The sequence below is a fragment of the Gobio gobio genome, assembly GCF_949357685.1.
Source record: "Gobio gobio genome assembly, chromosome: 9".
NCBI lineage: Eukaryota > Metazoa > Chordata > Actinopteri > Cypriniformes > Gobionidae > Gobio > Gobio gobio.
Genome location: NC_137115.1, coordinates 45,332,882 through 45,347,835, shown reverse-complemented (window position 1 = coordinate 45,347,835; position 14,954 = coordinate 45,332,882). Strand labels below are relative to the sequence as shown.

The following is a 14,954-nucleotide window of genomic DNA, read 5'->3' as shown; positions in this document are numbered from 1 at the left end:
TGCGTGAAAATCCCAGTAACTGAGCAGATTGTGAAATACTCAGACCGGCCCGTCTGGCACTAACAACCATGCCACGCTCAAAATTGCTTAAATCACCTTTCTTTCCCATTCTGACATTCAGTTTGGAGTTCAGGAGATTGTCTTGACCAGGACCACACCCCTAAATGCATTGAAGCAACTGCCATGTGATTGGTTGATTAGATAATTGCATTAATGAGAAATTGAACAGGTGTTCCTAATAATCCTTTAGGTGAGTGTATGTATGTGTATCCTCGAAGAAGGACACAATAAATTGATCAAAAGTGACAGTAAAGACATTTATAATTCAATTTAATAGCATATCATATGTATACTGTACTTATAACTAGTTTCTCTCTCTCTCTCTCTCTCTCCTCAGACGTAGATGACTCCGTGCCATTCCCCACAGGCTCTCTTCAGAGAAGAAAAAAGGGCCTAGCTGGTCTGCGTCAGGCGCAACAGAAGTCCAAACCAACACTGCTCATCAGCAATCCGCAGGATTTCCGCCAGATCTCTTCTATCATAGATGTGGACATCTTACCCGAGACGCACCTCCGTGTCCGCCTGCACAAGCACGGCACTCACAAACCCCTCGGCTTTTACATCCGTGATGGCGTCAGTGTCCGCGTCACTCCCCAAGGGGTGGAGAAAGTTCCCGGCGTCTTCATCTCCCGCCTCGTGAAAGGCGGTTTGGCAGAGAGCACGGGGTTGCTGGGAGTCAATGACGAGATTCTCGAGGTGAATGGGATTGATGTGGCCGGGAAATCACTGGACCAGGTCACCGACATGATGGTGGCTAACAGCCACAACCTCATCGTGACGGTGAAACCCGCCAATCAGCGCAACAACACTATGCACCGTGCGAGTAAAACATCTGCCGGCAATAGTTCCGCTGGCTCGGGAGGCTCCGCCCTCTCGCATGACTCCGCCCCCAGCCCCGCCTCGCAGAATGCCAGCCAATACAGCAACAGCAACAGCGTGGCTGAGGGCGACAGTGACGATGATACTGACCTCATCATCGAGAACGACAACCTGTACATGCCACACCGTATGACTAATGGCAACGGCAGCCATGGTACCGCCCTGTCGTCGGGTGCATTTGCACACAGGCCCCTCCCACAAAGTGTTTCCTTGCCCAGTAGCAGCTCTTTAAGCTCTCTCACCACTCCTACACACAACGGCAGCCCCACCAAGACAAGCAGTAGCCAAGAAAGCATGAGAGAGGACGGAAACTTCATCACGTTGTGAGCTACAGTAGGATTCACACCAGAGTAGGAGCCCTATGCACATTTATAAGAAAATGAAGGAACTGTTATATGATCAACTATTATTTTTCGGTCACAAACAACAACCTATTCACAATCTTCCCTGTGAATGAGGTCCCCCGCTCCAGATCACACAGGTTGCACTGTATGGAAGTGCCTTATGGCTCTCCATTCCTCTCGCCTTAGTTATTTTTTCTTCTTTTGGGAAAAATCAACCATATTCATCTCTATTGACTCCAAGGAAGCGTGCTAGTTGTTGCTACTGGGATGCCTGACGTTTTCACTCGGAGGACAAATCGAACAAATCGCCTCTGTGGGAATGATGTGTCTTGTTGTGGATTCATCTCACTTTTTAGGATGCCTCTTGCATTGATGATGATGATGATGATGAGGAGGTGGAGATAAATATAAGAGTGTTAAATCGGATCTGATCAGTGTTGATTATGCTTGTTTGCTCATATCATCTCATTCTGATGCTGATCGTAGTTTCTGTTGCTGAAAATGTCCACCAAAATGTGCTCTACATGATGGTTTTGAAGTGGTGTTATTTGCATTAATCTCACTACTTATTCATGCGTTTATTAATCGCATTTTTCAAATCGAAAAACTCAGAAATGTGCGGTACGTGAGAGACTGGAAGTGTAGCATTAAGATCCCATTATGACAATATTTAAAACATGTTTTGGCTTTAAACTTGTTCTTTCACACTCTTGTTTTTTCAAAAGCCATTTTAAAGGGATAGTTCACCCGAAATGACTTACTGACCCTCAAGTTGCTCCAAACCTGTATAGGATTCTGTCTTTTGTTGTTAAAGATATGACCCATTGACTTCTATAGTAGGAAAAAAAAATACTATGGAAGTCAATGACATATCTTAAGCGTTCAGCAGTAGAAAGAAACTTATACAGGTTTGAAACAACATGAGGGTGAGTAAATGATGACAAAATATTCATTTTTGGGTGAACTATCCCTTTAACAAACCCAAGTTGGCTTAAAAAAGCAGTGTTTGAATATATTGGGTTTCGTTCATACATGGAAACGGAAACTTTTTGGGGGGTTTCTCTTCTGTCTTGTTACATTTAAAGGAATAGTTCACCCCAAAAATAAAATTCTTGGAAATTACTCGCCATCATGTTGTTCCAAACATGTATGACTTCTTTCTTCTGTGGAACACACACAGTTTAGGTTGCCATTGTACATCCAATGTATGGATAAAAAACACCTCTTATGTTTCACAAAAGAAAGAAAATCATACAGGATTTGATCAACATGCGGATGAGTGGCCAAATTTGTATTTTTGGGTGTACTATGCCTTTACGGTTTATAAAATGGTTTGAATTTTGAACTTTTTACTGTCGAAAGAAGCAGTCTCGCACAGGTTCTTTCTTTTTGAAGGACGTCAACCCATTTTTCTTGCTTTGTTTTTAGTTTTTTCTCCCCCCCCCCTCCAGAAAAATAGGAATCTATATACTTAACTGGCACCGGTGCGGCGTAACTTCAGAAAGACTCGACCTCTCATTGACTCGGTCTGTTTTTCTGTAAAGAGAAAAAAGGAAATTCCTTTCATGTTTGGAAAGGCCAGAATTCTGCACATTGGGACCTTTTCCACACAAGTCCACTCCTGATGGCCAAAGCTGCGAGGCTTTTTTAGCCATGGTGAGTGTGTGTATGTGTGTGTTCAGTCGTATTTTTAAAGTATAATCTTACAGAAACGGCACTGAGGTGGACACTGTCAGACTCCGAGCCAAATATTGGTTTCTCTAATGTCCAACAGACCCGAGCGCTGCTTTCAGGCAACGAGTTCCCAGGTGAACGCTTGTTTAGGCTGCGGAGATACCTGCCTCGGGACGTCCAGCGCTTCAAAGGCTGTCTATCAAACCTACCGGCATTGATGGAGGAAGGACGGTGAAATGCTAAAACATCCCAGCGCTCGAAGGAACTTCATTCCGGCTGGGATGATGAGCTGATTATATTTGGGGATGAATGAAAACGTTACTAATATGTACTCCGAATGTTTTGAAGGACAGTTTTAAATTCTCAGCTAGAAGCAGGTGTCAGTGGAAAACAATTAGGAAGCCGGTCTTTCCGTGTCATAAGTGAGGGGCGTGATTCATGAAGGTGTAGCCTCATCTGCTGAGCGTTATCTGGTTTAACTCGATCTGCAAAACAAATGACGTGTTACTTCGCAGCAAAACGGACATTTATCAAGGTAGCCTTGAGTCTGAAAGAGAATCTAGTTCATTTGAACAGGTCTAGACGTAACATCTGCACGACTGTCAATCGGTGACTCATTGCCTCGGGTTTTCACAGTGACATTGTTAGTGAAACCCGAGGGTGGTTGGAAACGTATAGACAGCTGGAGAAGCGTGAACTGTCACTTTGTTTTGTTATCTGTATTTAATATGTTTTATTGGCATTCTCTGGCTGGACGTAGTAACGTGATGCGCTGGGTTTTATTAAAAAGAAAGTGATAAACGGCACACAATCGGAGCACCAATAATACCACACGAGCATTATTTTTTTGTGTATGTCAAAATATATGTATAAATAGAATTATGTAATGATGGACACTTTTGTACACTAGGAGCCCTTTTTATAAAAAGAGCATTTTATATATATGTGTAAATTATGGAAAGTATTTTTCTTATTCTTGTACTTTTGTATGTATATTAGAATTCTGGAAAGGAGGTTTCTATTTCTTTTGAGAATCACAAAATTCAACTCTTTAGACGCTTGTGTTTTTATTATAATCAGATGGGTCAAGGTGTACAATACTGTGAATGTTATAAGCTGATTATAAAATGTTCTATCAAGATAATAAAAGTATTTAAAATTTATTTTGGTTACCTGTTTTCTTGGTTAAACTAACTATTTACATTTTTACTTATGTAATGCAACACGATCAGTACAATTTATGTCATGATTAAGTAACCATTTATTTTACGTTGACGTTGTTACACATTACTATATATACTTGCTATAATAATAACAACAACAGTAAATAATGCATAATTACAAGTAACTATCCCTAAACCAAACCTTAACCGTAACTCTATAGTAAGTACATGTAGTTCATTAATATTACTCTGTACTTATTTGAGTAATTACAATGTAACTACGTTGCCTTATGTAGGCTACACATGCTGAAGAAGTCACAAATGACTGACATGTTTACAATTTTGTAGATAAAGTCATTGTACTGTTCAGGTGTTTTGAATGTTATGAACTGTAGTTCATATATTTAATCAAATGATTATTGATGCTCAGAACTAAAGGAACTGTGGTTAATGTTCCTTATTATAAAAGATACCTGGGAAAACCTGGTTATTTACATTTTAACCGGATGTAGTAGCTAGATACACTCTAAAAAAATGCAGGGTTAAAAACAACCCAAGTTGTGTTGAAAATGGACAAACCCAGCGATTGGCTTGTTTTAACCCAGAGATTAGGTTGTTTTAAGCAAACATTTAACCCAACCGCTGGGTTAAAACAACCCAATTGCTGGGTTTGTCCCTTTTCAACACAACTTGGGTTGTTTTTAACCCTGCATTTTTACAGTGTACACTTTAACCACAGTACAAATACACTTCAGCATTATTGCATTACATATAAAGGACACATTAGATTTGCGATACCTTATCTCAGATTGCATCACTGTCAGAAAATCAATGTGATGTAAGCGCACTGACTAGAGCAGTGGTTTCTTGGACAAATTGTATTAGTATTAGGCCTACTTAAGCCGATACAAATGTTTAAAGCCACTGACAAAATTGGCAATTTTGTTAGCCAAGGCTGTACATTTCTTGCAAAGTGCGTGTATTTTCTCCACAATACGAAATATTATGCAATAATTCGCATGTTATTTGGTAGGCTGTATAATAGGTTTACTGAGGCCCTCTAGTGGACTCCGGCCGGTTGAGCACAAGTGTGAATGAAATAAAGGGAATGTGTGCCCTCTGCTGTCTAACGCTGGTAATGACCATTCAAATATGTTTCTTTAGTTACCAAACGGCTCTCGAGATTCTCACCTGCACAATTTCCATAGCAGCTCATTTGAATAAATTGACAGCATAATGAGGAAGTCGTAACAAAGAATACAACCATGGAAAAATACAGTAAACTTCTCAACGACGGATTTTTTGGAAATATTGGCTGTTATCGTTGATGATCCGGGTAACCGATCCTTTCAGGTCTGAAATAGGCAATTCAATATCCTTTCAGGTCTTACATTCACTTATAGACCGTAAGGTGAAGACGTTTTTCGTTTAATCCCGTTCCCATGTATGGGGCACTAAATTATTTTCATTCCAATAAAAAGATCTATTGGTTTTGAGCGAGAAAATAAAAGTTCTCCATATGTAATCCTGCAGTTTATTTTTTATCAGTGTTTAAAGTCGTTCCTCCCTCGCGTAATCATATTTTGATCATGAGTGATGCGGCTTCGCGGAACATATTAAATCATTATGCCCATAGGCTAACACAATGATTTCTGAGCTATGGTTTAAAGGAAAACATGAAAATACAATAACACAATGATAGTAAACATAATTTCACGACAGCATTGTTAAGGAGACAGTCAAACAGCAAGTTCCCGTGTTTATCTGGAAAAGAACGGTGTTTCAGTATGGCAAGCCGATTTAACATTTTAACCTTTAAAACGTACCTACTCGAATCTATTTCATGCTAGGCTACTATTATTTTTTACTTATGTTTACAGACATCCCAACCTGAAAAAAGTCATTTCAGGGAGGTATCTCTTCAACCCCCCCCACACACACACACACACACACACACACAAAAAACATGAAAGGAGGAAAGGTATCCCGAATTTCACCACAGAACATTACTTTACTTGTATAGTATAATATAATATATAATTAATATATCATTTCTATAGGTCTATGCAATTATTTGTTATTTGTTAAATTATGTAAAATTATGTAGATCACTTTTACTATTTACATAAGCTGCTTATACTATATATACTGCTTATATACTTTATACTATTATTACTATTTTTATTTTAAACTGCTTTTATTAATATTTCATTGCAACTTTAAACAGGTCTAAGGAGTTTGTTGTTTTCATGTAGCCTTGGCAACTAGCCGACCTGAAAAAATATGCACATGAAATGAAACTTGTTTAACTCAACCATAACATGTCAGTTACAAACTGTACAGCGTGCAAGATTGTCATTATATTTATACTTAAGTTTTTTGGGGCACTCTCCCTCTGCCATGGCGCTCCAGTTTCTAAATACACTGAACTGATTCATTCGGTTCGGGAGAAGAGATAAAAGCCCGCCCACACTGACAATTGATTGGTTGACTTACCGAAACAAGCCAATCAGGATGCTCTCCGTCTTACATGCGCTTCATTAGGTGCACACTAGCAAGGTCTCTCGCTCTCTCTCGCTCTCTGCCGTGCGCGCGTGCACAGTTAGTGTCTCGCATGCTCGCTCTTGCTCGCTCGCTCTAGATTGCGGGAGAATTTAACTAATTTGCGGGCATCAGGGAGCCGCTATAAATATGTGGGAGACTCCCGGAACTTCCGGGAGACTTGGGATGTCTGTGTTTAGCTAATGTAGGGGGACCAGAATTCTCATGGTGGAATACGGGATGGACAGGTACCCCCACATTTCACATATTTCATATGAAAAAGTTTATTTCATGATAACGATATCATATATAGTTTTTATTTTATATAAAAAAAGAATAAAAAAGCAAATTACAAAAAAAAAGACAAACAGTTACAAATTAAATAAACTGTAATACAATGAATATTTTTCAGGTATAGTAGGTTTATTTAACATGTATACATTTATTTCACATTTGTTGTTTGATTAACATTAATGACACAGACAGGTATTTTAGGCTGCTGTCACTTTAAGACAGAATGCTAGGATCTAATATACTGACACATCCGAGCTGTTTACATTCACTTAAGCCATAACCGACTGTATTTACATTAAATACAGGTACTCCACATGATGGGCATTTTGACAACTGTGTTTGTTTTTGACCATTCAAGCGCAAAGGGAACTGAATTCGCGATTGCATGCTGTCTAGGAGAGCGCTTCTGTAGTGTTTTTGAACTCTTTTTAAAGATCGCATTAAATGTACACACATGCTTCTTTAACATCTTCGAGTCTAACTTGATCTCCTCCACCCTCTCTAATTTTGTTCTCCAAAATATACTATGACGCGATTGGCTACCTTTTATTAGGCTATTCTCATGTGACAGAAGACTACTACTTGATTTTATGCTCACCTAGCAAAGTCAATTTAGTAAAGAAGAAATACGGGACAAAACTTGATTTTCTCATAATAAGTCGGGACACTAAAAATACAGCTGAAATTACGGGACTGTACCGGGGGAAACGGGATGTCTGGTCACCCTAAGGTAGTGAATAAGTACCTAATGGAATGGATACTAGTGTCTAAAAAATAAGCACTGGTAACATGAAAATAGATACTAGTACATCTAAGGATTAAATGTTAAAACGGCTTGCCATAGTTTCTGTAGTACTTTACCTGATTTACACCTTGTGTTGCAGTGGGGTGATGGCGGGTCTGTGGTGGTCAACGGTGAGCTTTATGAGGAGGAACTCAGTAGATGTGACGAACTTTCCACATTAAAGATGGTTAAAGATGTAACAGCTCTCCTTACTTTAATGCTTGCTTATGGCTTTAAGAAAATGGCAAGGTATGCTTTTGCTAAAATTATTTATGAATACCAACAGACAGCAATCTCAAAATATTCCTCTCCTATGGAGGATGTACGGCCTTGAAAATGACTAAGCTGTAATTATATGGTCAAAAGTGATGCCCGGCCTAGGAAAATTAAAATATTATTTAAAATGTGTTTTAAGATTTTATATACGCATATTGCGTAGTGCTTGGAGTCAGCTGTTTTGTTTGTGATAATGCAATGAAACATGCCAAATTGTGTGGACATAATTTTTGGCCAGGCATAATCCATAAAGAAATTATGAACACAAGCAAAAAGAAGAGAGAACCATCTTATGTTGTAGCCAATGTATGCTTTTTCCTGTGAGCTTTTTGTCTTCCTATTGCATTCTTTTTGCATAGTAAAATCTGTAGTTGAAGTTTGATGTTTTACTCTTCCCCCTTTTTAAAAACATTTATAATATGTTTTTAAATATATATAATACAAATATCCCCTCTCCGGACATCACTTTTGGCCACTCCTGTATATTTCCACTAATATAAATATTCATGTTTGCCATGTGAAACTGTTTTTAATGTATAATTCACAGAATGTCCAGGGGTAACATCCATGTATTTCATCATCCAAACTTCTCAATCAAATCAGTCCATCTTAATAAGGATGTTAAGAGAGACTCTGAAGGTGCAGGGTCATCCAGATCCAGAACTCAAAGACAGAAGCCTCTGAGAAAGACTAATAACCAGTGTCTGATGGACTGTCAACCTTCTCCCTCATCAAGCTACCTTTGTACGTTTATTCTCCTGTACATGTGTATTACATTCAATATATTGTAGAATAAATGTTTCTGTTACACTTTATTTTAAGGTGACATAGTTTCATTATACTTACTCTAGTAAGTACTAAGTAATATTAATCAACTAAATGTACTAGAGTTAGGGTTAGTTTCTTGTAATTATGCATAATTTACTGTTATTACTATAATAAGTACACTGCTGGTCAAAAGTTTTTGATTGGTAAGATTTATGTTTTTAGAAGAAGTCTCTTATGCTCACCAAGGCTGCATTTATTTTATATATATAAAAAAGTAATATTGTGAAATATTCAAATGTAAAATAACTTTAATTTTAAAATGTAATTTATTCCTGTGATGGCAAAGCTGAATTTTCAGCATCATTACTCCTTCCGAAATCATTCTAATATGCTGATTTGATGCTCAAGAAACATTCATGATTATTATCAATGTTGAAAACAGGATTCTTTGATGAATTGAAAAGTTCAAAAGAACAGTATTTATCTGAAATAGGAAGCTTGTATTCAGAAATAAAATACATTTATTCAGCAAGGATGCATTAAATTGATAAAAAGTGACAGTAAAGGCATTTATGTTACAAAACATTCCATTTCAAATAAATGCTGTTCTGTTGAACTTTCTATTCATCAAAGAATCCTGAAAAAATGTTGGACACAACAGTTTTCAACATTGACAATAATCATGTGTATTGAGCAGCAAATCAGCATATTAGAATTTCTGAAGGATCATGTGACACTGAAGACTTTGCCATCACGGAATAGATTACATTTGAAAATATATTCAAATAGAAAATTTATTTTACATTTTAATATTATTTCACAATATTACTGTTTTTGTTGTTGTATTTTTAATAAAATAAATGCAGCCTTGGTGAGCATGAGACTTTAAAAAACATTAAAAATGTTACCAATCAAAAACGTTTGAATGGCAGTGTACATGTAGTAATGTGTATATTTGAAACTACATCACCTTAAAATAAAGTGTTACCAATGTTTCTATTATTTTCAATTGCATCCATTAATACCGACCAATCAGCATGACTTTCTTACATGCACATGTTGCATTACTATTATTAAACTAGGGTTTGATTGATTGATCAAAAACAGAGGAATAGCACCTGACTTATACATACTTTATTATTCATTATTGTTAACTATACTATAGAAATTCCTTTGAATAATTTAATAAATATACTAAATGAATTCATGCAAATGTAATAAGGGATATCGGACCCACTTTACATTAGGTGGCCTTAACTATATACTAACATTTGAATTAATAATTTGATACAATGCACTTATTGTGTACATACGTGTTTTTACATTGTACTTACATTTTAAAAATGAACTGCATGTAAGTACATCTGTAATTAATTTACATTTATAATTACACTGTTGACACTTCCCTTAAACTTACCCATACCCTGTCCCTAACTTAATCCGTATCCCATCTCGATATCAGCAAAAGTGTGTGCAATACAATATGAACACAATAAGTACATTGTAGTAAAAGACACATAATACAAAGTCGGGTCCCTACATCTATAGACTTGATCTGAATAAACATAGATAATGCATGACAACACTTCACAATAGAAGCTAATACAGTACTGATGCTCATAGACTGATCTCAACCCATAATGTGTTTCTCTCCACAGTTCCCCCTGCAAAGAGGAGAAATGCCAGGAGCCTGTATCAGTATATAAACAATGAGTTCACGCTTCCAGACGGCCATCGCTCAGAGGAGACACACAAGTCTCAGTCCTCCTCCATCTGGAACAGCAGCCCATAGATCTTCAAACGGCTACATATGATCTTGAGCTGAGCATATGATCTCAATCCTGGTCCTCGAGGGCCACCGTCCTGCAGAGTTTAGCTCCAACCCTAATCAAACACATCTCGACCAGCTATTTAAGTTCTTCAGGATTACTAGAAAGCTACAGGCAAGTGAGTTTGATCAAGGTTTGAGCTAAACTCTGCAGGACGGTGGCCCTCGAGGACCAGGGTTGAGTCTATATACTAAAACATATATGTATATTAATTAATGCAACAAAAAAAAAAACAATAGTAAAATAATACAAAAGACACAATTTGCTCATGGATGTGTATTTTAATAAAAATAATTCTGTCAAAATTAAATGAGTACAATATTTCTTTATGTTTCCAGTACATAGGTATGTCTTTTTTTCTTTTTCTTTTTTTAAATTGTTTTTCTTTTTTATGTCGTTTTAAAGGTTTTTAAAGGTTCATGCTAAGTAGAGGGTAACTCATTTCACAATTGCTAAAAGAAAACGCAAATAAAATTTAAATCATAATAGAAGTAAATTGTGCACAGCTCGCTATACTCCACTCGCCCTGCTCCATTGCAGGAACGTAACACATATTTTGGCTACTTTCTTCCCTTCGATGTATGTACGTAGGTCCCTATTTAAAGCCATTATGACGTTCTATGATGGATTCTTTTAAAATGACAGTATTCATTATAGGTGGTTAGATTATGAGTTCCAAAACATTTGGCATTAAAAAGCCGCCCCGTGACAAAAGATCTACAACGGACAGGTCAGCAGAAGTACGAGTGCTTCAAAAACTGCCGTTTTGTTACTCAAACATAAGTAAATAGTTACACAAGATGTCCCCATGCAACAAGATACCACCATTTAACAATCAAATTGACCCATTTAGTGGAGTAAAATGGTAAAAATAAAAGTCGACCGAGATCATTGGGGATCAGGATGTGTTGACAAAAACACTGCTAAAAGCACATGGTGGGGCTCCAATCGGTTTAACCTGTCATTGCCTATATTCATAATGTCGGGAAGGCTACGTTTATTTTAGATACTGAGGAGCATGTGCAACTTTCCAGTGACCCTGTGACTTCCGCCAGACAACCAAGTCAACCAAAATGGTTACTGCACTACACATACCTTCTGTTAAAATGCCTGACGTGATACAACAAGCTAGACAGCACTGTCCTAAGAGTAAATGAGGTATAAGAACAAAAGCAGGTGTAGATATGGGAATGTAACAATCTCATGACGGCCAGCAGCAAAAAATGTGGGAACTAAAATGGGCTAAGCTACATTCAACACCACAGCGGCGTGCTGGCTGAGTGAAATGATGGGTTGACATGGGATCCGTTGAGGATCAGATTAAAAGAAAGCACGAAAAAGCCTGAGCCAGTTAAAAATCACACTTTTACAAAGGCCAAGAAAAAGATTGTTAGAGGACATCGGGGAGGGATAAAGCAAAGCAACTGCGCTGATTCGCGAGGTCGAGGTGAAGTTCCGGAGCAACAAACACAATTGCAATTGAAGGAGATGTTCTAGATGCTAAATAAATACAGATTTCGTTTGCAAGTTCGTTTTTAGGAACGCTGGGTCAGTCAATTGTCTTGCGTGTGGCAAGTTCATACTCTGTCCCTCCATTACTGAACAGGAGAGGTAGACGGATACAGTAATGCATCGTGTGCATTAATTAAGTACAGTGCATCCAATGGTAACAAAACTTGTACGACAGTACTCGACAGCCAATGAAACAACCAATAACAAAAGCTGAAACGGTGTCAGTCTGAAGTTATTAACCTAACAGGAGAACTATCAACACAGTGACACTATTCACATGGATATAAAACGTACAGACCTAGCATACGAAGTTAGTCCGCAAGCTTCAGTGGAGCTTCTCAGTAATCAAACTTTCGTCATTTTCTTTTTGTCAAAAACGTTGCCTTTTTATTTGGTACAGCCACAAAAATTAGAAAACCACGTCGACTTCAATATACCGAACTTAAAAAAGTGAAGGTTGACAATTTGCATGATACCAACGGCTATAAAGATGGTAAAATATCGGTAAAATAGATCCATTTAGGGCAAAGGTCTACGATTGAAAATATAATAATTCATCTACATTGGACCCAAAGGCAAGTCTGCGTCGTCTCTGTGTGATTGTGTCTAATGAAACTCGTGCTGGTGCCTGAGATACTAAAGTAGCTTAAAAGGTGAGACGCTATAGGAGCCATGCATCATCTCACCGTCATTCGCACACTCACTCCAATGAAAACATCGGAAGGTCGCCAAACGTCTGTATGCGCAACATCAACGTCTGTTTAATTCCTAAAGGGGCAGCTAAGGTGGGCCAAATGATACAAATCTATAGATTTTGCTTGTACATAGAAAAGGACCTGCTTTAAAAGCCACAGTATGGTCTGGTGAAGTGACACCTGTGTCCGCAAATAAAATAACATTAGTCTAAATACCTGAGCTCTGACTGAGAAAAACCAGAGTGCGTAGCTCAAATTTTCAGTAGGAACTTACCCTTATGTATATTGTTGATATGGTACGCTTGAAATACTATGCACTGAATTCACCCATGAAAAAAAAAAAAAGTAGCTTGGGAAGGTGATTTGTTTCAAAATGAGCACAACAAACGGACAAAATATAAACTAAAATAAAAATGACTAGATAAACAGAATAATTAATTATCTTTAAATAGTGTCACACAATTTGTATTTGATAATACTAATTTAAAAAGAAGCCTCTCTTCTCATGTTTCTATTCATTCTGCTCGGCTGCTTCTGGCAAACGGCAAGCGACACACCAATTCAAACGCATGTTCTCGTCATGGCAACCAACTGGAAAGTCCTATTCGTAGCCGTCCTGAACATTGCCTGAAGGGAACACAAAAGGATTATCTATTTAACATGGACAATAGAAATACTTGAATATTTAAAGAAGTAATAATAAATAAAACTAGCAGTGGAAAAAGCTGATTTTGCAAAATAATAAACACTGGCCTAGACTAATAAATGTGCATTAAAACGAACAAAATTCAAAAAATGACAGGAATTAACTTTTGGTTTTGTATTACGTATTAATGTTGGATAGTCTGATTTAATCTCATTAAAATTGCAACTGTCTGATTGACATGTAAAACATTAGTAAACTCATTTACGTCACACAGTTAGATGTTCTTAGAAGCAAAGACTTTATAAATGGGAAGACGGTGCACTCTGATTCAGGGCCGTAACCACCATAGACATTGAGGGTGTCACACAAGTTCCCCCCAATATCTAGAAATGGGCAAATTGCCCCCCCCTCAATATTTGAAATTATTGCACTGCTCTCCTGCACTCCATTTACAATTTTACAGCGCTTTGTATGTTAGGATGACAAAATGTTTTAAAAGTTACATTTTTAGTCTGGTCTGCCTCAGGTCTAACGGCACTCGTCAATGTCAAAATGATTGAGATGGCCAATCAAATCAAAGTAGGCAGGGTTTACGTTCTCCTTTGGCTCGTGCACAGTCTTCACACAGACAAGCGTGTCAATCTATCGCTTAATGCTGTTGCGGAGAGAGACTCTATTCTTTCCGGTGAAATCACAAAACAAAATGCACACAAATGTGTCCATGCTCTTAATATACAATCATTGAACATCTTTGATTTTAATGAAGAAAAAAAACAAAACTATATGAGGGAGGATTAGAACCTGTAACCTTCGACACGGTTCACAAAAACTCTACCACCAGACCACTAAGGAATTCAGATGTTATCAGCGGATTTATGTATTTATTCACTAACGGGGAGAATCTCGAGACTAACTGATTATTTCCCAACTAGAATTAGACCTGGAATTTAGTTCACTGTTCTGTTTTTTTATGCTTTATAAAAATAAAAAAATGGTCCCCCCCAATGCTCAAGATATGGTTACGGCCTTGCTCTGATTACTTATGAATGGGAGAAAGTGCAACACCCAATATGGCGAATAAGCTCCGCCTTCTAAATAAAAGAGCCAATCGTTGATTAGTAAAGTCATCTCGTCACTGCAGCTGCCACTAGAAGCTCCGAACGCAGAAGTGCAGAGGATAGAGCAAAACACCGGTCATGAATTTGTTTTATAGAGTCTTAGGGTGTACTCACACTAGCCAGTTTGAACCGTGCCCGAGTGCGTTTGACCACCAAAGCGCGGTTCGTTTGACTAGTGTGAGTGATCCGAACGTCCCCGGGCGCGGCTCGATTAGCCGGCCCTGGCCCGCTTGGAAGAGGTGGGCCAGAGCGCGGTTCAGTTGGACTCGGGCGCGGTTCGCATGCAGTGTGAGTGCTAACCGTGCTGGAGCACGGAACAGCTGCGCGCTACTATCAACATTACGACAGCAAACACCAAACTATTACTACTT

The 14,954-nt window shown here is 38.1% G+C and overlaps 2 protein-coding genes across 5 annotated transcripts in view; one reads left to right on the top strand and one right to left on the bottom strand.

Moving 5' to 3' along the window:
• The window catches only part of pard6a (par-6 family cell polarity regulator alpha), a 45,971-nt gene extending 41,851 nt beyond the window's left edge, over positions 1 to 4,120 (top strand). Inside the window, exon 3 of the mRNA XM_079825321.1 lies at positions 398 to 4,120. Coding sequence (XP_079681447.1) covers positions 398 to 1,266 — 869 coding nt within the window. The 3' untranslated portion in view covers positions 1,267 to 4,120. The remainder of the gene's footprint in view (positions 1 to 397) is intronic.
• A 6,756-nt stretch (positions 4,121 to 10,876) lies between these two features.
• ranbp10 (RAN binding protein 10) overlaps positions 10,877 to 14,954 on the bottom strand; it is a 53,886-nt gene continuing 49,808 nt past the window's right edge. For all 4 annotated transcript variants that reach the window (XM_079825074.1, XM_079825073.1, XM_079825071.1 and 1 more), the window contains exon 15: positions 10,877 to 13,446. The gene's annotated coding sequence lies outside the window, so the exon portion shown is untranslated. The remainder of the gene's footprint in view (positions 13,447 to 14,954) is intronic.